Below are 21,536 nucleotides of genomic sequence, written 5' to 3'. Positions count from 1 at the left end.
TTCCAAATCTAATTTCAGATACTTGCTGTCGCCAGTTTTTTACACCACTAGAGGGAGCAGTCGTATTAGATGAAATTTCAAATTTAAAAGGTAAATCACCTAGAACTCGAGTGGCATGGAGTTCTAGGAAAGCTAGTTCTTAGAGGATCTTTAAAAAGAAATTTTCAGACGTTTATTTTATATAACCCGTGGTCTGCTTTTGCAGTGTTCATGTCCGTCCTCCCAAATGTACACCAGCCCTGCTCTGCGTTCTCCTCAGTCAGCCTGGCGCTTTGCTGGGGTCCTAAGGAGCTGGGGAAAATGTATACACCCAGTTCATCAGAAGTCTCACTTTCCTCAAATCTTAAGGTGTTCACAGAAATACTGATGTGGTGTCCTTGGGGACAAACTACAGCGAAACAACCAAGGTCTTCAGGATGCCACCCGAGCCAGAGAACGCCTTCTTATACAAGAGCGGGGTGCTGCCTCCCACTTCCTGTGGTCTTCACCAAGCCCCGCCCACCCTCATCCTCTATACCCAGGCCGTCCAAACAGACCAGTTAACGGGCTGAGGACACTCAGAGGTGTAAACACGCCAAGCAAGACCTCGTGTTTTACTGGAAGAAGCTCAATTACCGAATTGGGATGTTCTCAACAGTGCATTTCATGGAATGTAAACCAGATGGTCATAAGGACTTGTGTATTTCCTCATAATGATAACTAGAATTTATATGCACGTTTTTCTTCAAAGAACTCACAGCATTTCACATCCACTACAACAGGTATCCTCCTCATAACTGTTGGCTAGGCAGGTATCACCTCCCATTTCACAAATGGGAAACAAATGGATCAAAATTGCCTTGCTAACTGATTCTGGACATTGTTAGCCAAGGCAGGATTAAAAGCCAAAACTGTTAGTCTTTTTTTAGCCTTTTCTATTAAATTATTTTCTCCAAAAAATAAGAGTAAATGTAGACCCAAGACAAGAAAAGTAAATGCAAAAATTGGATGTGCCTCTCCCTCCAAGGCAATCAGAACATGTAAAAAGAAATAATATTCAATTTTATTAGGTCTACGATAATAATAATACCACATTGCTTAGAAGATGCTCTGGTTTTTTTAGAATATAGAGAATTCTAATAGATTAAACAAAGCACTCCTTCCCCAGTTCGTAAATAAAGTCCTTTAGAATGGTGCAAGTTCAATTCCTTATCTTTTCTAACTTTAGGGTTTTAAGTAAGAATACTAGTGTGGGACTTAGATAAACCAAGGACTGCACTTAAAGGGCCCAGCAACCCGCAAGTGTTTCTTCCTAGTGTTAACACTTTGATGTATAACTTCTCAGGCTTTTTCCATACATATATATGCATGTGTCGATATTTATGTGTATCTATACACAGGTATTAATATACACTATATATTAATTATAATAACATACATTATAATGATATACCTATAGACCATAATACCATAATCTATTATAATAATATAATGTATATATAATATATATACATTACATAAAAGTATATATATATATATATATATATATATATATATATATAGCAACTTTAATTCTTACTCTATACAGAGGATAAAGCTCCTCCTCCTCATGCGGGCCTTTGGATTCAGCTGGACCTTGGTTCTCATGCCACGTCAGCATTTACCAGCTGCACCCGGGGTGTAAGTCTGCCTCCTTATCGGTAAACTGAGCTGTGATGTGAGGAGGTACCCCTGCCAGTTGACACTCAACAGGTTGTGATTCTCTGGCCTCCCTGCTTGCCTCTCCTACTCAAACAATCCACTTCTTGCTCTTAGAACCTAATATGAAAACCCCTCTATGGCTCTGGGTTGTGGCTGGGCAGTACAGCCGGCAGCTCAGAGCTGATCTGAGATGAAAATAAACTCGCCTCTAGGGTCCACACTTTCCAGATCCTTCACATTCACCTCCTTGACAGGCAGCTAAGCTCTCCTTTCTGCTTTATCTCGCTTTGCATTTTTTGTTCTCGTCAGTGCTTTGAGCAGTAAGGCAGCTCCTGGCTCCTACTGCAACGGGGAGAAGAGGGCGAAAACCCTCTGATAATTTTCCTTCTTGACATTTCCACTTAAGGTCATCCTGTTCCAAGTTGGTTTCTTGGAAGCCTCTGACTTGAGATTGTTTTGTGTCTTTCAAATTATCTGGACTGCAAAAAAGGGTGGGACTCTTCCGAATTAAAACAAAAATCTATTTACGTTCTCTTCTAGGGTGGGAAAATTTTTGTAGTGGGAGATAGGTTATTTTATTTCTATTACAAATAAAAATTGAGAACAATTATATTGCTCCTATTTATAATTATTATGGGTTTTCTAGACTATGGTGTCGAGCAGAAAAGGGTTGGACTGGCTTATGTTGTGGAGAGATACCCAAGATACATGCATTGTAATCCTTTTATTCCGACCCCAAGCTTTTAGACAGTTGTAACTTCATTTATATGTATTAAAATGAATTACTCTTTGCTGTGAAACTTACAACTTTTTGAGATCCAAATTCTTCATATTGGTCCAGTTCTTCTCTTAATTCCTTAATGAGTTCTTCTTTCTCCTTCAGTTTTTTTAACAAAATATTCATTTTGACAGTCCTTGCATCATGCACAGATGTCTTCTCTTCTTCCACCTCAAAGAATTGCTGGGGGAAAAAAGCAGCATTAAAAGTCAGACACTATGCTAGCACCAGCAGAAACCATTTCATGTTTTATTCAAGCTCCTGTCTTGTAAAGTTATTTTATTTTTGCAACTTGCACACAAGTTTTAGTAAATAACTATGTTTATATTGAACAATACAGTAAAGTGTCATGGTATACAGCACAGTATTATTCTATGAGACAAAGCATGAGTCTGACTGCATCAGCCATGCCAGTAATAATAATAATAATAGTAAACCTTAATAGTAAATCCACATCATGATTGTGAATGTCCTACCTCAATCTTCCTCTAGAAAGGAAGCCAGCAAAAATTTTGACTGTGTAAGAAAGGAAAAGTACTTCAGTGGTGCAACTAATTCCCTCAGTGGTTTGGAATGGAGATGTGAAAAAAAGAAGAACCATTTCTTGACAGCCTATTTTAAGCATTGAGGTGCTAACCTATTGGCAGTCATTACTCTGAAGAATTGTATCACAAAACCAAAACAAGGAAAAATGCTTTAAAAATGATGCCGTTCTTTACTGCCAACATATAAAAATCTCATTTTCAACACAGACATGCAAAAGCATTTTGTCCATTTTGGACTCTTTTGGGAATTACAGAAGAATTATTTTATTTTTATCATTTGTTTGTTACTAATACTTTTGGACACATGGACATACAGGAAATATAGTAAAACCTAACCATATCTGCTAATATATTATATTTCAAAGAGTTAGATTTACAAACTAAAATTGTTCTGTTATATGATGAACACCGGCAGACTGAGAAGAATAATAATACATCGAGGTAGCATCAAGAGTCAAGCTAAGGACATAACACTGACACAGTCTACACCACACTAATGAAAAACATCAGTAAGTGAATCTGCAGTAGGATTAAAAAGCGTGAAAATATAACAATCCATATGACAATATTAGCTTTTTAATTGGGAGATTTTAAAGAACAGCACTGAGTATGTAATCTATTCTTCACATCTACTCTGTTTATGTCTACAGTTCAAACGCTCTGCAGAGACTAAGACAGTTACCCCACTGGGGCTCTGAGTGTAAGTGACAGGGCAGCTCAAATCCAACAGGTCTGAACGGAGGTTCCCCACCTTCACTCTCCTCCTTTCTACCCCCCCCCCCCCATTTAACAGCAGCCCAAGCCAGAAACCGATTTTCTGTCATTTTAAGGACCCCCTCCCCCCTCACCTCACCAAATCCGTTCAACCCACCCCTAAACCACTCCCGAGCCCACCCTCCCCTTCCCTGTTCCCCCGCCTTCATGTTACCACCAAATCCGGGGTCCGCTCGCCCGCACGCAGCAAAGCCGGTCTACTGACACCCGGTTGCGGTGCCCTGTGTTTATTGTAAGGCGCCGAGCCGGGAGTCCGGGACAGCTAATGCTCAAAAACCCCAAACTCCCTGACGGGTTTCAGTAAAATATTTTTAAAGGCCAGGTGAGGGAAGGGAGCCCAGGATGTGTGATCAGCTCGTGCACCATTCTCTGATTGGCTGACGGTGAGGTAGCGGGGCGGTGTCGCAGGGGTTAATATTATCAGTCCTTAGGCTCCAGGAGGCCTGGGGGCTGGGTGCTCATGGTCATCAAGTGGTTAACATCTTCCATTTGGTGGAGGTTTTAGCATCTGTGAAACAACTCAGGAAATGTGCATCAGATACTGTTACCTGGGTACTTCAGAGAGGAGCTATAGCAGGGGACCTGGGGGAGGGCTCTGTCCCGGGAAGGCCCCCTAGGGTCCTGCTCAGTTACAGTCAGATCCTTGTCTTCACCTGGACTATTGTACTAGCCCTTAACTCACCTCCCTGACTCTTCTTTTGTCCTCTCCAACCAATCTCCACCCTGTGGCCAAACCGATCTTTCTAAAATGCAACTCTCCCCGTCCCCACAGGCTAAAGTCCAAATCCCTTAGCACAATGGACAAAATAGCACCCCTGTTGCTCTGCTGCTGGCTTACCTGGCCCCTGACTCGTGCCAGCCTTCTGTCCCCTTCCCCCACCAGGCTGGGCATTTAATCAGTGCTGATACTCAGCAGGCAATTTCTCAGAAGCACCGTGGGATGGCAGGTCTCCATGCACTTGGAATTTCTAGGCCACCTAATAAGCTCTTACTTGTCAATCTCCTGAATGGCATTAGAATAGGTTAGCCTGGGCCTGAAGACCAGCTCTGTCACTTAGTAGCTTTGTGAGCTTGAACAAGTTTCTTAAATCCCCTGTGTCTCAGTTTTATCATCTGTAAAATGGGACAAACAATAACACTACCTGAATTGTTGTGAGAATTAAATAAGATAATGCATGTAAACAATTTTGGACAGTGTTTACAGCACCGTCAGCTCCAGTATTATATCTTAGCGTTTATTATTGTTGTTACGGTTCGTCATCCAAACCCAGATGCCACCTGCTCTGGGAAGCCTTAGCATTCCTCCCCTGCCCACCTGCCTTCCACTGCTCTGTTCTTTCTATATCTTATAACATTCTTCTTGGGTCCATTTGTTTATTACTTGTTTTTTGCTCACTAATCTTTATGTTCTGAATAGGATGGATTTATTTGTCCTCCTAAAAAATAGCAAAACAAAGATGCTTCTGACAAGCCGGCCGAGTCATCTCCTTTATAACACAGCACAAACCACCTCTGGGAGCTCATTTAAAATCCCACCAGGAACTGGGCTGACATGCTGCACACACATGGCATTGCTGGGGCCAACCTGCCTTTAGGATGCACTCAGTCCCTCTGGACTTCAGGGCAGCAGGGGCCACAGTTCGTTGGAAGAAAAAAAGTCTCACTTTTGACATTTCATAAAGTAATCGTAAGGCCCAAACACATTGGATTCATTTCTCTTCATCTCCAGGGATGTTTTACTAGTGTTTATTGAATGAGCTGGGCTCAAGAGGAGGTAAGCAGAAAGCAGGGTTTTTTTTTCACCACCCCTTCAAATCTGATATCCTGTCTCATGTTTCAATCTCTTAGAAGAACTCTCGGGAAAGTGCCACGACTTTTTTTTTAAACTCTTGGATAGCAACAACAACACAGAAAGAAAGAAAAAGAAAGAGAGAGAGAGGAAGAAAGAAAGAAAGAAAGGAGGGAGGGAGGCAGGGAGGGAGGGAGGGAAGGAAGGAAGGAAGGAAAGAAAGAAGGAAGGAAGGAAGGAAAGAAAGAAGGAAGGAAGGGCCAAAAAAATTAAAAAAACCCAAAACTCAAACCCCCAAATTCCAATCCAGCTGACTCTTACCCATCAAAGCTCCTGACCTTTCCCAGTCCCAGCCTCCCTTACACTAGCAGCCTGCAGGGGAGGAGAGGGGTTGAGCCTGGCTTCTTTTTCTAGTGTCCAGAGATCTGGTCAAACACCAGCCTAGATGTTGCTGTGAAGGTATTTTTAATGTGAGGTTAACATTTAAATGAATAGACTTTGAGTAAAGCAGATTATCCTCCACACTGTGGGTGGGCCTCATCCAATCAACTGAAGGCCTTCAGAGAAAGACTGAGATCCCCAGAGGAAGAGGGAATTCTATCTGCAGAGCGTCTTCAGACTCGAGCTGTAACATCAGTTCTTCCCTGGGTCTCCAGCCTGCCAGCCTACTTTTCAGATTTCAGAATTGCCAGCCTCTGCGACCACAGAAGTCAATTCCTTAAATCTCCATCTCTCTCTCCCCCTCTCTCTCTCCACACACCCTACTGGTTCTCCTTCTCTGGAGAATCCTAATATCTACATCGAAAGAACATACATTCACACAACGCCTCCCACTCCAGCCCAGCACCACAGCGTTTATTACGTATGGCTCGTCTCCTTTCCATAGTACAATGCCTTCTCTGGCAGTTAAGAACTGGTGCCCATGATGCTTGATGCACTGACATCTGCTCCATCCTCCCTCCCTTCATGTAACCGATCTTCTGACCACACTGCACCCTGAGAGCTTGGCTCTGATGCAGGGCACAGGGAGGGGAAGGAGGCAGGAGTGTGTCTTTGGTCTTTTAATTCACGAGGGCAAGAAAATTTTATTTTGGACTTTAATTCTTTAATTCTTTTCTTACAAGAAAATTGAATATTTTATTTTTCCTTTGGCAGTCGAAAGTAGGGGGTTAATATTCTAATCTGGAACATAACTGTTGGTTTTTTATTATTAGAATAATTTTATGATGCTATTTGACCTCATGGGCAAAACCTCTTGACAGACAATATTGGTCAACACAGCTGGATGTAATCTGGGGTGAGAAACAGACCAGGAAGTAAATTCTCAGTATGGGATACAAAGTGACCTTGGAGTTTAATGTAAATGATGCACTCTTCTAACCCGATGCTGAGTCTTCTGGGTCACCAGCAGTCTCGGGATCCCCAGAGGAGCGGTGGTTGGTATTGGGGGGCTGCATCATGAAGGTGGGAGCAGGGCTTTCCTCCCCTTCAAGGCTCAGACCCACGCCTAGTTGATCACAGGCTAAACAGTTAAGTTTAATGTATTAAGAGAAGAAGAAAAACCCAGAGAATGTTGTTTCCTTCCACGTGGAGTGACATCCTCCATCGATTATCTGATTAAGACCTTGGAAGAAGGGACTTGGTCACATCTTGGCCATCCCCTCCCCCTTGCCCTTCTCTCTGGGGAGCAGATGCTCTGCTCTGGCAGGAAGAGACCTCCTCAGCCCACTGCTGCCCGTGATGGGAGCTAATCTGCCAAATTCGGGGGTTCAGCACTGAATAGCCTGTGTTATCAGTAAGACGGATGATCTCCATCTGCTGGCTCCCTGACTTTATTTTAACTGGTCCAGAACCTGAGTAGGGAAGACAAGTATTACTTATCAAGTCTCATAAATACTCCAGTAATATTTATCTCTCAAGTTTGCAAATCTAAGCAGGTCACGAAGGCTGCTTAGAATTCTACAATGATTCTTTGATGTCTTTGAGATAAAATAGAAATTCTGTAGGTTCCTTTTCCTGTATCCCCTCTCGCCACTTTCTCAGCCTTCTTGTCTTCCAGTCATACCAAAGGACTGGCAGTTCCCTGGCTGTGCCTTGAACCTTAAACGTCTCTATGATGTCAAGTGGGCCACCTTCCCGCCTTTCTCCCATTTTCCTTAAGCTTGCCAAAATTCGTTTGTTGGGGCCCAGTGTAGGCCGCCCTAAAGTGTGCCTCAATGGCATATTGATTATTTTGAATTAAAGTTACTTAAGAAATGGGACACTCAGACCCTCCTTTCTGTCTCCGTGAAAGCAGGAAATCAATCTCCCATAAGAAAGGTGCCCTCCCTACATCTGGAGGTGGAAGGACACCCTTATCACATCCTGCCGCACTCGAGAAGGCAAGGGGGTGATCACACAGGAGAAAGAGCAGAGTTAAGGGGAAAGATGCTTCATACAGCTTGTGTCTCAGTGAGTATGGGATGATTTATTTTGTAACTCTTTTCTTTATAGTCTTTAGTTTCTTGCCATTTCATCTAAGCAGTTTTCTCTCTCACTCTCTTTTCAACAAAAAGCCTCATTCAGGCCATTGCTCCAGGGAAGGGAATTGGTCACAATCCAAAAGCATGCATCCTGCCCTTAGCAGAAGCCCATCATGGTTTCATAAGTCAGAGTACAGAAAATTCAATCCCCTCCAAATACTGAAATGTTGGTGTTTTATTGCACAGTACTGTTATTAGGACTTATTTTAAAAAAAAATCTGAAATAAAAATCAGTTAACACCTGGACAGTATTTGCTGCATTAAAATTTGGAATCTAAAGTTAGCGCTCTTGTTAGAAAGGGATCTTCTATATCTCTACAACCCTCCAGCGGTGGAAGTCAATGACAATCAACACAGCAAGGCTTCTATTTTAAGAATAAATACTTTCCCTGTTCAGAGACTTTTTTTTTTTAAATAAGGTTTCCTTTTTTTTTAAAATATAAATTTATTTTATTTATTTATTTTTGGCTGCGTTGGGTCTTCATTGCTGCGCACGGGCTTTCTCTAGTTGTGGAGAGCGGGGGCTACTCTTTGTTGTGGTGCGCGGGCTCTAGGCGCACAGGCTTCAGTAGCTGTGGCTCGTGGGCTGTAGGGCGCAGGCTCAGTAGTTGTGGCGCACGGGCGGCATGTGGGATCTTCCCGGACCAGGGCTCGAACCCGTGTCCCCTGCATTGGTAGGCAGATTCTTAACCACTCTGCCACCAGGGAAGCCCTAAAATTGTTTTTTAAAGTCTCTGAACGGTGGGCTTCCCTGTTGGTGCAGTGGTTAAGAATCTGCCTACCAATGCAGGGGACACGGGTTCGAGCCCTGGTCCGGGAAGATCCCACATGCCGCGGAGCAGCTAAGCCCGTGCGCCACAACTACTGAGCCTGCGCCCTAGAGCCGGCAAGCCACAACTACTGAGCCCATGTGCCACAACTACTGAAGGCCACATGCCTAGAGCCCGAGCTCTGCAACAAGAGAAGCCACCAAAATGAGAAGCCCGCGCACCGCAACGAAGAGTAGCCCCCGCTGGCCGCAACTAGAGAAAAGCCCGCTTGTAGCATCGAAGACCCAATGCAGCTAAAAATAAATAAAACAAATAAAAACAATTTTACTATTTTACCATTTTAACAAACTCATTTTTAACATGACAGCCTTGAAACGGATTTGGGTAATTCTGAATTGAATCTTCATCTACATTTGAGAATGTAAAGAAGAGGACAAACCTGAAATGCTTTCCTTGAAACAAGCACTACTACTTGCTATTCATAAAAAGGTTGCAGTTCTGCAAAATGAACTAAGAGTTGTTTGCAAGATCTCTTCAAAGTTACCAAAAAAGACACGTGAGTATTTGATGGGGGAGACATCATAGGAGAATATTTGAAGTCAACTTATAACAATTTTCCATTCCAGTAGATGATGGCTTAGCCAGAGGGGAGAAGACATGAATATCAGGCTTTTCTCCAAATATCTGAGTGAGGACACTCAGAAGAGGAGTTAGTTCCATTTACCTTTCCTTCTCAACACCGATTATAGTCTCACCGAAAAGGAAGGCATTGAGATAAAAACTTAGATATTAAAATCTGCATTTTTCTGCAATCCATTTGAGTTTAGTCTTTTTTTTTTTGTCTTTTTATAGAAATATAATCAATATGATGCTACACATGAAGCATTTTGCAGAGTGCCTGGGCCATAGTAAATACGTTGCTAAGTGATAACTGATTTCATTGTCATTAATTATCTGCCTAGGGAAAAGGAGTAAGTTTCCCCAAGCACTGTTACTCACAGATCTTTAACTAATGTCCTGTCACCAATGCCACCTAAGACAAAAGAACTGGAGCCCCAGACTATGTCAGATTCAAGGAGATCAGGTCTGCGCAGAAAGATGAAGGTACAGCTTATGCAGGGCTCTCTCTCCTCCTCTGTATCCTTTTCTCAGGGTAAACATCCCTCCCCATCCCCCTCTTCTCCTCCAAAGTCCCCCCAACAGTCAGTTCCCTAAGGTCCTCTGATTGGCCCAGATTTTACTCACAGAAGAACGAATACCCACTAAGAAGGTAATGACTTCATTCATTAGCCCCCAGTTAGTAAAGGAGAGGGAGGTGATTTGATTTGAGGAAATGAAATTCTGATGGTTCTGTTTCAAGCACTCTGGGCGAGCGGATGTGCCTAAGGCTTTTGAACAATAGGACGTATTCTCCTCTTACTCTGGCACCCTAAGAGAGCTCTTCTACACAAAGAGTCCTGCAAGAACACATCAGCATCCATTCTGTACATAGTCATAGGACCTACTATGCACAGTTCTGGGCTAGTCACAAATTATTCTATGTATAAGAAAAGCCTCATCATCCAGTGTAGACAGAGAACAGAATAAAGCTGCCAAGTCTCTCTAAAATTCTCTTTAAAAGACCTGGGAGACCATCATCTAAGAAGCATCTAAGTACATGCAGTACGTAAGACACAGGAAGTGAGCGTATTCCAAACTTGAAAGCAAAATTAAACCATGTTCCATGCCAAAGGGTCTGAACTGAGAATCACCTCCACCAGGCTGCCAGCCTTCATCTGCACTTCACCTTGATGCCTCTGCAAAGACACATGTCTTAGTCTAATTCAGACTCTTCAGTTTTATAAAAGTCACAGGACCCTCTTCTCTGCCAGGAGCTACATCCATCACATGGGGTGTGAGGCTGGTTATAGGTTTTCCCAATGCATTAGTGCCAAAGAGCTGTGCCCCTACCCCAATTCTGCTCCCTCCTTAGGATACACATTTGATTCCCCACCTTGTCAAGGCGAGGAAGCGCCCGGTCCTTCCCCATTCAGGAATGAGGGGCAGAGTCTAAACCACTTGGGCCTCTGTAAAGGGACTTGATTCATCTCGGCAACGCTTTTCTGGGAGCATTTAAGAAACCAATCTCAGGAGTTAGATCACTTCTGTGTCATCCATTCTAGCCTGATTTTTCTTAATCTTCTCTGGTTCCCTGATCCCCATTTGGCTGTGTATACCTAACGTCTATCTCAAGTCCCTCTGACTTTAACCCTTTTTTGACCTACTTTTCTGGTGCAGTTTTGGCCTTCTCCCATAAATATATATTCTATTTTTACTTTATTGCCCAATGCACCAAGACTGTAGGTTAATTACATTTTTACAGTCAGCCCATCTAAAAGGACTAACTAGTCTGACCCTCCTTCTATCCAGCTGCTCCAACAAGGAATGGATTCAATAAACTATTCCAAACAAAAAGCCGTTCTTAGGTTTAATGATGAATTACAAGTAGGATTCCCTTCAAATTCAGTAGAAATGATCACTCTCTTGAGTACTATTTAATATTATTCTGCAACTTCTGTCTAGTGAAAAAAAGTGATACACATTTGAGAATTTAAGGCATATTATCATTTTCAGTTAGTAGATGTAAATATTTAGAAAATACAAATGGGACTTCCCTGGTGGCACAGTGGTTAAGACTCCGCACTCCCAATGCAGGGGGCCCAGGGTTCGATCCCTGGTCAAGGAACTGGATCCCACATGCATGTCGCGACTAAGGGTTCGCACGCCAAAACTAAGGAGCTGGTGAGCCACAACTAAGGAGCCCGCTGGCCCCAACTAAGACCCGGCGCAACCAAATAAATAAATAAATAAATAAAAATAAAAATAAAAGAAAATACAAATAAATTAAGAACTGTTAAAATGAGATCTGATAATCCCACATTTGGAAATCTATCAACAAAGTGGTTAGAAACAGTAGTTATAAAAATGAGTGGTTTCACATCAAAAACATTATGCTGAAGTAAAAGAAGTCAATTGAAAGAGCACACATTGTACAATCCCATTTATATGAAATAGTCAGAACAGGTAAATCCATAGAGACAGTAGTTTAGCAGTTGCCAGAGATTTGAAACAGGAGAGGAAAAGGGAGAGGGGAGAATAGGGAATGACTGCTCCTGGGTACAAGCTTTCTTTGGGGGGTCATGAAACTGTTTTAAAATTAGCTTAGGGTGGGAATTCCCTATCAGTCCAGTGGTTAGGACTCGACGCTTTCACTGCCAGGGCCCAGGTTTGATCCCTGGTCAGGGAACTAAGATCCTAGAAGCCATGCGGCCAAAAAAAAAAAAAAATCAATTAGGGTGATGGCGGCACAACTCTGTAAATATACTATAAGCCATTGAACTGTACACTTTAAATGAGTGAATTTTATGCTGCGTAAATTATATCTCAATAAAGCTGCTAAAAATCAACTGTTTCCAAGTATATCAAAATACTCAAAATATGACAAAAATTATCTCATCTTCTAAAAACATAAAATATTTAGGAATTATTTAGTTGTATGAAAAAGATATACAACCCACATAAATAAAATTATAAAACTCTATTGAGATACATGAAATAAGACATAAGTGAATCAAGAAATATTCTTGGATAGGAAGACTGACTATTGTAAATGATACAAATTTCTTCCAAAATTCATGAATAAATTTCCAAACAGTTCCATTTTAATAAAAATGCCAAGGGAGGCCGTTTTGGAATGGAAGTAAACACAATTATTTTTAAATTTATCTGGAAAAATAAGAGAGCAAAGACATTTTCGAGAAAGAGAACTAATGAAAAAAGACCCAAACTTACCAGATATTAACATATTATAATGCTAAAAACATTAAATACCAAAAAAGCAATGGAGAGCTATAACACTGCATAGATAATCTTATATAGCCACAAAATAGCAGAGATAACCTTGAGATAAACCTTACTGTTGGCGTATGATGAGTGTTAATTAAACAAGGAGGCCATCAGACTGAGGTGGCTCTAATACCTTAGCAGCCTACGTAAGCAAACCTAAACCTGAACCTGTAAATGCCTCAAGGTTAAGAAATCAATACCTAAGGACAACCAGTCACAAACAGCCAATGAGGCTTTTCCATAGAAGGCAAACACTTAAGCTACAGCCAATAACCTCCTTGCTTTGCTTCTACCTTTTCTCTATAAAAGTTTTTCCCCTGACTCCTGTGTTGGAGTGCTCCTAACCACTTCTGATTTAGTGCTGCCTCACTCGAATCAATTTTCGCTCAAATAAACTTAAAAAAAAAAAAAATTTGTTCTTTTTACTCATCCCTCCCCCCTTTTATTGAAATATAATTGACATACAATATTATATTAGTTTCAGGTGTACAACATAGTGGTTCAATATTTGTGTACATTACCAAATGATCGCCACAGTAAGTCTAAGTTACCATCTGTCACCATACAGAATTATTACAATTTTATTGACTATATTACTTATTTTGTACATTACATCCCCATGACTTATTTATTTTTGCTCAAATAAACTCTTAAAAATGTAACATGCCTCAGTTTATCATTTAACATGAGGGAAACATCATAAATCAATGAAAAAGGAAAAGATATTCAACAAATGATGTTGGGAAAATTAATTTGAAAGCTAGTGACAGTCTCCCAAACTTTTATTCCTCCAGTATCTCTAAGGGATTTTTTTTTTTCTTTTTTTTGGCTGTATTGGGTCTTCATTGCAGTGTGCGGGCTTCTCGTGGTGGCTTCTCTTGTTGTGGCGCTCAGGCTTCAGTAGTTGTGGCACACAGGCTCTAGAGCGCAGGCTCAGTAGTTGTGGCGCACAAGCTTAGTTGCTCCGTGGCATGTGGGACCTTCCCGGACCAGGACTCGAACCCGTGTCTCCTGCACTGGCAGGCAGATTCTTAACCACTGCGCCACCAGGGAAGCCCTCTCTAAGGGTTTTATATGCTCCTAAATCCCTCTGTGTCTGAGGGACCTAGAGTAGTGTGTTTTCTTATCTGAATCAGAGCTGATACATTTCCAAGACCAAAGGAAGCTAAATAAAGTGTAATTTTTATCAAAATTTTTTCTTTTATCTGAAAATAAGGTACTATAATATCACACAAGAAATTGTTTTAATAGTTAAATAGATTTAAAACCTTGCTCCATAGCTGAAAAAGCACTTGTACCTGTATCCTGAACTGGTCTCCAGAGGGCAGCAGAGAGTCATTAACACTTAACCAAAAGTTACCTCTTAACCAGAAGTGTGTACTTTGGTTGTTTTTTCAACTCTTCTGTTCTTTCTTATGAGTAAGCCTTAACAAACTGGGTGGCCAAGATTTGGAAGGCTGTCTGAGGTCATGGATCAAAGTGATGCCAACAAGCCAAAGCAAAGATTCAAAGAATCACTTTTATATCTTTAAAATAATTCTTTAATTAGATAAACCAATGAACCACAATTAATACACTGTTGGCTAAGCATATTTAACCAGCACATGTTTATGAAACACTGATGCATATAAAGCATTTAATCCTTTCAGGGCTTTCTATTCCTAGACATACAAAAAGTTTATAGAAAGAGTGATAGTCACTTATTCTGTCATATTTTTTGAGCATTTGATACACACTAAAAGTTTATCAGTGACCCAGAAATTGTTGAAGACACAAAGGGTTATAAAAGCATGTTTCAAAAAAAAAAAAATCATGTTATTCTGACTTACTCTGTAAACAACAAAAATTCTGGATAGATAGGTGAAATGCTTCTATAAGCTGACAAAGTAAGGAATAGTTCGGCCAAAATTAAGTGAATGCAGACATCCAGAGACGTATGCAGGACACTGAAGCTGGCCTGTACTCCAGGGCATTGCGAAACCAGGTAAATTTGAACTTTGGTTTTCACCTCTTAAAAGGGCAGAGAGAAAAGGCATCACATAGTTCTTCCTCAAAGTGGTGATTCTAAATAATAGGAGACCACCCCATTAAGGTTCAGACACCAAAGGGCCATCTCTTCAGCGTGAGAAGGAACTAGAAGTAACCACCTTGAGCCCTGTACCTCCTCCCATCCCAGTAAAAGTGAAATTGCCTCCTGTCTGGAAACTTGGCTCAAAGTGTAGAGGTGGAGAAAAGTCACTTCTGAGTTTTATAAGCATGAGATGGCCCACATTCATACATCTGGGTGGTCTAAAATGCCTCAAGCTGAGAATTAGGTGAAAGCGGTCACAGACCCAGGAGTCTCGCAGAAGCAAACAGAAATCTTCTCTACAGAGACTCACCTCTATTCCAGGCCTCAAAGAGTTTCTGCAGAAATACGAGTTCACAGTCAAAAATCATGAAACCCGAAAGTAAAGGACATATCATGAGCGACAGCCAGTACTTATTAGACCGTCAAAGATGGAAGACATGGAAATTATGAAACATGGAAGATCAATCAAGTACACTGAAATATATTTATAGAAATAACAGGACAAGTTATGGGCAAAGAGCCAGAGCCATTAAAAAATAACCAAACAAACCAAACATAGAACTCCTAGTCATAAAAAACATTATAAGTGATATTTTAAAACTCAAGGAAAGTGGATAAAATAGTAATAAAAATATGCAGTGGGGTTTAAAAATATAGGATTAAAAGATACGAGAGTAATGAGATATATATTAAGCCTTTATTCCAACAAATTTTTGAGTTTAAAGGAAATAAAGGCCCTAGACAAATATTTCACTGTATCTGACTCGAAAGGAATACAAAACCCAAATAGTCTCATAATCAGTAAGGAAACTGGGAGTTCAAAATATGTCAATCAATCAATCAACTCCTCTAGGCCCACGTGGCTTCCCTGGCAGTTCTAAATATTTAAGGAAGAAAAAGTTCTAATTTTACACAAATGCTCCTAGGAAACAAAACGCGGATAACATTTCCCAGCTCATTTTGTGAAGCTACCATAATCCTGATTCCCAAACCCAAAAAGAATAGTATAAAAAAGGAAAAGTATAGCTCACCACGCTGATGTTCACAGGTTTAAAATATCCTAAGCAAAAGATTAACACACTAAGTTCAGGAACAAATTTTAAAAAGAAACAAACAAAAAAACACATCATGACCAAGTTGGGCTTATACAAAGAAAGTAAGGTTGATTTCACATTTTTAAAAAGCAGCTAATTAATTTCACCACACTAATAGATTAAGGGGAAAAAAATCATATGGCCTCTCAATAGATGCATAAAACCCCACATTTTACAAAATCAAAATTCATTCATGATTTTTTCAAAAGTCTCTTTGCAAAAGAAATAGCCTGATAGTATCTACAGCAAGTATTATGTGTAATGTTGAAATACTGTATTCAGTATTAATATAAAATAAGGATGCTTGCTGTCATCACTTTTACTTAACAATTTGCTAGATGCCCCAACAGTGCAGCTGGCAGAGATGAATGAATGAATGAAGAAATGGTGTAAAATTGTAGGACAGCAAAATTTGCCATCCCCAAATGTGTCTCTTTGGCATGAGGATTAATTGGGCTGATTATTTTTAAGAAACAGAAAACTCAGAAAGTTTTTCTTGTTACCTCCCCCTTAGCTGCCTAAAGAATTTAGATAAAGGGCCTGTCTCCAGAATGGAGCTATCACCAGAGATATCTGTAAAGAATATGGACTAAGGTGTGCTGGGAGAAACTTGGCAGGGCCTATAGATCAGGGTCCACTCTGTATCCCATTGTCTCTGCAGGACCCAGCAAACATTTGTTTACCAAACATTTGCTTTTCCATCTCTATTTCCTTCCTCCCCCTTGAGGTCCCAAACCATACCCCCAACATTCTCTTTTGTCTCTAGCTGCAGATGGTATTTAAGGTGAGGGTTTCAGCCATTTTGGCAAGTTACTCAGTTTTCCTGGGTCTCTCCCATGTGTACATGTTATTAAACTTTTGTTTTCTCTTGTTAATCTGTCTCATGTCAACTGAATTCTTAAAGCAGCCAGAAGAACCTAGAATGGTAGAAGAAAATATCTTCCTCCCTGACATAGATTTATTTTAAAATGTATGTGGAAGAACAAAGAAAGAGCCATGAATATTCAAGCCATCCTGAAGAAAAGAAAATGAGACAACTTATCTTACCAAACACCTACAATTAAGTATTGATGTAAGCAGACGGGGTAGGGGGTCCTGGGAGAAAGAGAACCAGGCATGGTTTAAGCCATTTTGTGATCTAAGCCTGGCCACAATGCTTGCCCAGTAATTAAGGATCTAAAGGGAAGTGAGGGAAATGCAGGAACAAAGGAAGAGCAGTCAAGAAACAATAGTTCAGCGATAAAAGAGAGTCCTAGTTCCTCCTCAAGGGAGGTACATAACAATCTGACACCTGTCTTCGAGTTCTGCAGGAACTAAGGCCCCCCACCCAGGTGGAGGACAGAACGATGACGTTGACCCTCTTGACTTCAATCAACTAAAGCCAGGACTCTGTCAACCTTTGCCCCAATTCTATGCTGAATTCTCCTCTGCCCAGGTCCCTTTATGAATATGCAGGAACCCTTAGTTTAAACATCCCCAATTTTGCTGTTTGGGGAGATATTGCTTTGCGAGAGATCACCAGTGTTCCCCTTACTTGCTACAAGTAATAAGTCCTTCCTTCTCCCAATCTTCTGCTTGGTTGTGTCTTTTGGCTCAACACCCACCAAGAGGCGAACCCAGTTTTGGGGTAACAATAATTTTAGTGGGATTTCCCACAAGGATAGATAATCTAACGAATGGAACAGAACAAAATACCCCAAATCTGACCTACACACATACATGGAGTTCTGACATGACACATTATCTTCTGTCATTAACTTGAGAACCTGGGGGATCATTATGGGGAAAAAAATTAATCCCTCCTTCACATCAATACTAAAAATCAATCCCAGTGGATTAAAGACCTGTATGTAAAAGACAATAATATAAAAATCTTAGAAGACTTTAAGATATAGCAGCATTTTTAAAACAAAACACAGAATGTGGAAACCATGAGGAAAAGATAGGAGTTTGACTACATTAGTGTAAAAAAAACTTTGGTTTATCAAAAAACACTGTAAAAAGAGTGAACAGGGGACTTCCCTGGTGGCACAGTGGTTAAGAATCCGCCTGCCAATGCAGGGGACACGGGTTCGAGCCCTGGACCGGGAAGATCCCACATGCCGCGGAGTAACTAAGCCCGTGCACCACAACTACTGAGCCCACACGCAGCAACTACTGAAGCCCGTGTGCTCTAGGGCCCGTGCTCCGCAACAAGAGAAGCCACAACTAGAGAAAGCCTGTGTGCAGCAACCAAGACCCAATGCAGCCAAAAAATTAAAACATTTTTTAAAAAGAGTGAACAAAAAACCAAGAGAAGACACGTGCAACACATAAAACAAACAAAAGATGAGTATCCAAAATACGTTTTTTAAAATACTCTTATTAACCAAAAAGAAAACAAATAACACAATAAACAATGAATTTGAACAGGCACGTCACAGAATATGAAAACTGAATGGCCGATACACATATTTTTAAAAGGGTTAACCGTATTAATAATCAAGGGAAACACAAATCAGACACAATGAAATAGTTTCATGTCCATGAGATCAACAAACATTTAAACATCTGACAATATCAAGTCTCGACAAAGAAGAATAACAAATATTTTCATATTATGATCAGTTTGGAAGGCTCTTGGCCTTAGATAATAAATATGAAAATCCACATACTCTCTATTCCACTCTTACAAACATACTTTAAAAGCATTCTCGCACATGTGTACCTGAGACAGTACAAGAATGTTCAGAACAGAACTGTAAGAGCAAATGGCAATTTCATATGCCTCAACATAATAAAAATTGATAAGGATTACAGGTATCTTAAGGGCACTCTACTACTATATCTGAAATCTGTGGTCAGTGGACAGAAAACTATAAGCCTAAACACTAACACAGGATAATAAAGGGCCAGAAAAAGACAGCAACACCAAGGAGTGTCATGAATTTGTGTAAGAGCTTATTTGTTTCACAAACATTTAGACTGCACTTATCATGAGCCCAACACTATTGTAAGTGTTTCACAAGGATCAGTTCATTTCATCCTCAAAACAGGCCTATGAGCTGGGTACTAATATGATCCTCATCGGACAGATGAAGAAACTGAGGCAGAGAGGGTGAGTATTTTGCCCAAGGTCACATGCAATTAAGTGGCAGAGCCAGGATTCGAACGCAAGTAGTTTGACTCCCAAGTCCTTGTATTAAAACATACACTATGCTAACTCCGAACCATGATGCTATATTGTGCTGGCAGAACCACTAGGGAAGTAATTTATCCAACAAATGCAATTAAATCGCTTACTGACGTGAGCGTAAGGATACTGTTCCAGTTATCTAATAACACAGCTCCCCAAACTTAGTGGCGTAAAACAACTATTTATCAGGCTCACTCACTAAGGAATTAGGACAGGAATAGCAGGATGGCATGCTCTTGCCCCATAGTGCCAGGACCCCAGATGGCAAGACTAAATGCCTGGGGGCTGGATGACTTGAAGGCTGGGCTCAGTTGGGCCAATGGCCCCAGTACCCACATGCAGACTCTCCAAATGGCTTGGGCTCCTAACAGTATGGCAGCTGGATTCGGAGGGCAAGAATCCAGAGAGCAAACATCCCGAGAGCATAGGATGTAGTTGCAAGGCTTCTTTTGTCCCTGCCTTCGAAGTCGTGCAGCGTCACATTCTGTCTTTATGACCAAGTCACGGAGGCCCCTCAGATCCAGGGACGGGGAATTAGGCTCCACCTCTGGGTGGGGGAGAAGCAAGGTAACCTTGCGGAAGAGCAGGTGAGTGGGAGACAGTGTCAGGTTCACCTTTGGAAATACAACTTGGCCCAGAGTCACAGAGACTGTTGACAGGGCAATAGGTTCTGGGATGTTTTTAGTCACAGGTAACTGAACAGGCAATTAACAGTGGCTTAAATTCTAAGGGGGTTTTTGTCTCATGACATAGAAGGGCCAGAGGCAGAGCAAGTCCAGAGTTAGTTAGTTGCTCGGTGATGTCATCAAGGACCCCAGTGCTTTCTGTTTTTCTAGTCTGCTACCCTTAGCACATCCTAAGTATCCCACTCCTTGCTTTTAGGTTGGTTGCAGCAATTCCAAGCATCAGGAGACATAATAATGTCAAACAAAGAAAAAGAGGGGTATATTTTCCCTTGAGTCTCTTTCAATTAAAAAAAAAAAAGAATAGGGACTTCTCCGGTGGTCCAGTGATTAAGACTCCGAGCTTCCACTGCAGGGGGCAGGGGTTCAATCCCTGGTGGGGGAAGTAAGATCCCACATGCTGCAAGGCACAGCCAAAAGAAGAATAACCTCCTTTCTAAACCTCACAGTCAACTTACCTTCAGGTCACATGGGACCTGACCTGGCCCTTGTTCATGCCATAGCTGGGAAAGAAGCTGAGAAAGGATCTAGCATTTTGGCTTCATAGTAAGAAGTGCTTCTGCTAATAAAACAAAAGGAAGGGGAAGAATGACAGTGGAGCCACCAGTATCTGCCACAAGTTCAGGCAACCTCCATTCATTTAGCAATTATTAGCTGATTGGTAATTGTGTACCAGGCACAGCGCTAAGAGGCAGGGCACGGCGGTGCGTAAGACAAGCATCACTACCCTTATAAGGCTTACAGTCCAGCACAAAACAGAGACACGTAACAAGCAATCACATAATTCAATCAAAGGTGTTCAGTACTATGAAAAAGAGGTATGCAATCAAAGCACGATTTGCTGTAAACAAAGTAATATTTCTTTATGGAAATATATTGCAATGAAAGACAAGATTATAGTTATAAATACTAAAAGAATCACAAGGTCCTCGCTAAGATGAAAAAATAATCATTGGAAATGATGAAGAGAAGGAAGCATGGTGTCTGGCAGATAGATCGCATCCCCATCATTAGAAAAGTTACTCTCTTGAGGATCTGAGACCATTCCCTGGGATTTACTGCAGACCTGATGAAGCTTCTCTTGAGACTCCCTGACCTCCTCCTATCGAACTGCATGCTCACCAAACAAACTCTGGAATACTGCATCGCTTGCCCAGGTGGACGAGATACCAGACTGGAATTTTTCAGTTTCTGAAAAGTTCTATCTGTCACCATAAAGTGTTATTTTGGTCAGTTTAAAGTAAGCATGAACAGTCTTAGGCCTTCAAGGCTAAAAACGCTGACTGGGAACCCACGGTGAGCCCCACCCTGGGCACTCACAAGATATCAAGCCGGTTTCACCCACGATGGCACTCAAAACTCACCTGGTACATTCCTTTGATAGTAGCTATGGCATCGGCCAGCTGCTGATTGTAGCATTTTCTTAAGGTATCCTCATTCTGCAAATGAAAAATAAATACAACAAGCACCACAATGTATTTCCAAATGCAACTCTCACACCTACAAGGGAGGGGCTCAGTACAAAACCATCATTCAAATCATATGCTCTCTCAAAAACTTCACTTTATAATCATTTCACCTATGCTTACAGCTAATACAACACATTCCATTTTCCCTTACACTGAACCAAAAGCAATAAAGAGCTCATATGGATAAAATAAATACAGATGACGTGAACATTTTCTCTCATCTTCCATATCATAGTCTTTTTAATGTCTTAGAACTGCTTATAAAATAGTGAAATCAGGGGATGGGATAAGTTGGGAGATT

The 21,536-nt window shown here is 41.1% G+C and overlaps 1 protein-coding gene across 1 annotated transcript in view; it reads right to left on the bottom strand.

The window, feature by feature from the left end:
- C2H10orf67 (chromosome 2 C10orf67 homolog) overlaps nt 1-21,536 on the bottom strand; it is a 115,119-nt gene that overhangs the window by 65,993 nt on the left and 27,590 nt on the right. Inside the window, exons 4-5 of the mRNA XM_061181585.1 lie at nt 21,131-21,205; nt 2,486-2,641 (exon numbers count right to left, since the gene is read on the bottom strand). Of these exons, the coding sequence (XP_061037568.1) occupies nt 2,486-2,641; nt 21,131-21,205 (231 nt within the window). The remainder of the gene's footprint in view (nt 1-2,485; nt 2,642-21,130; nt 21,206-21,536) is intronic.

The sequence above is a fragment of the Eubalaena glacialis genome, chromosome 2 (genome assembly GCF_028564815.1).
Source record: "Eubalaena glacialis isolate mEubGla1 chromosome 2, mEubGla1.1.hap2.+ XY, whole genome shotgun sequence".
Lineage (NCBI taxonomy): Eukaryota > Metazoa > Chordata > Mammalia > Artiodactyla > Balaenidae > Eubalaena > Eubalaena glacialis.
This window is presented reverse-complemented; position numbering and strand designations above follow the sequence as displayed.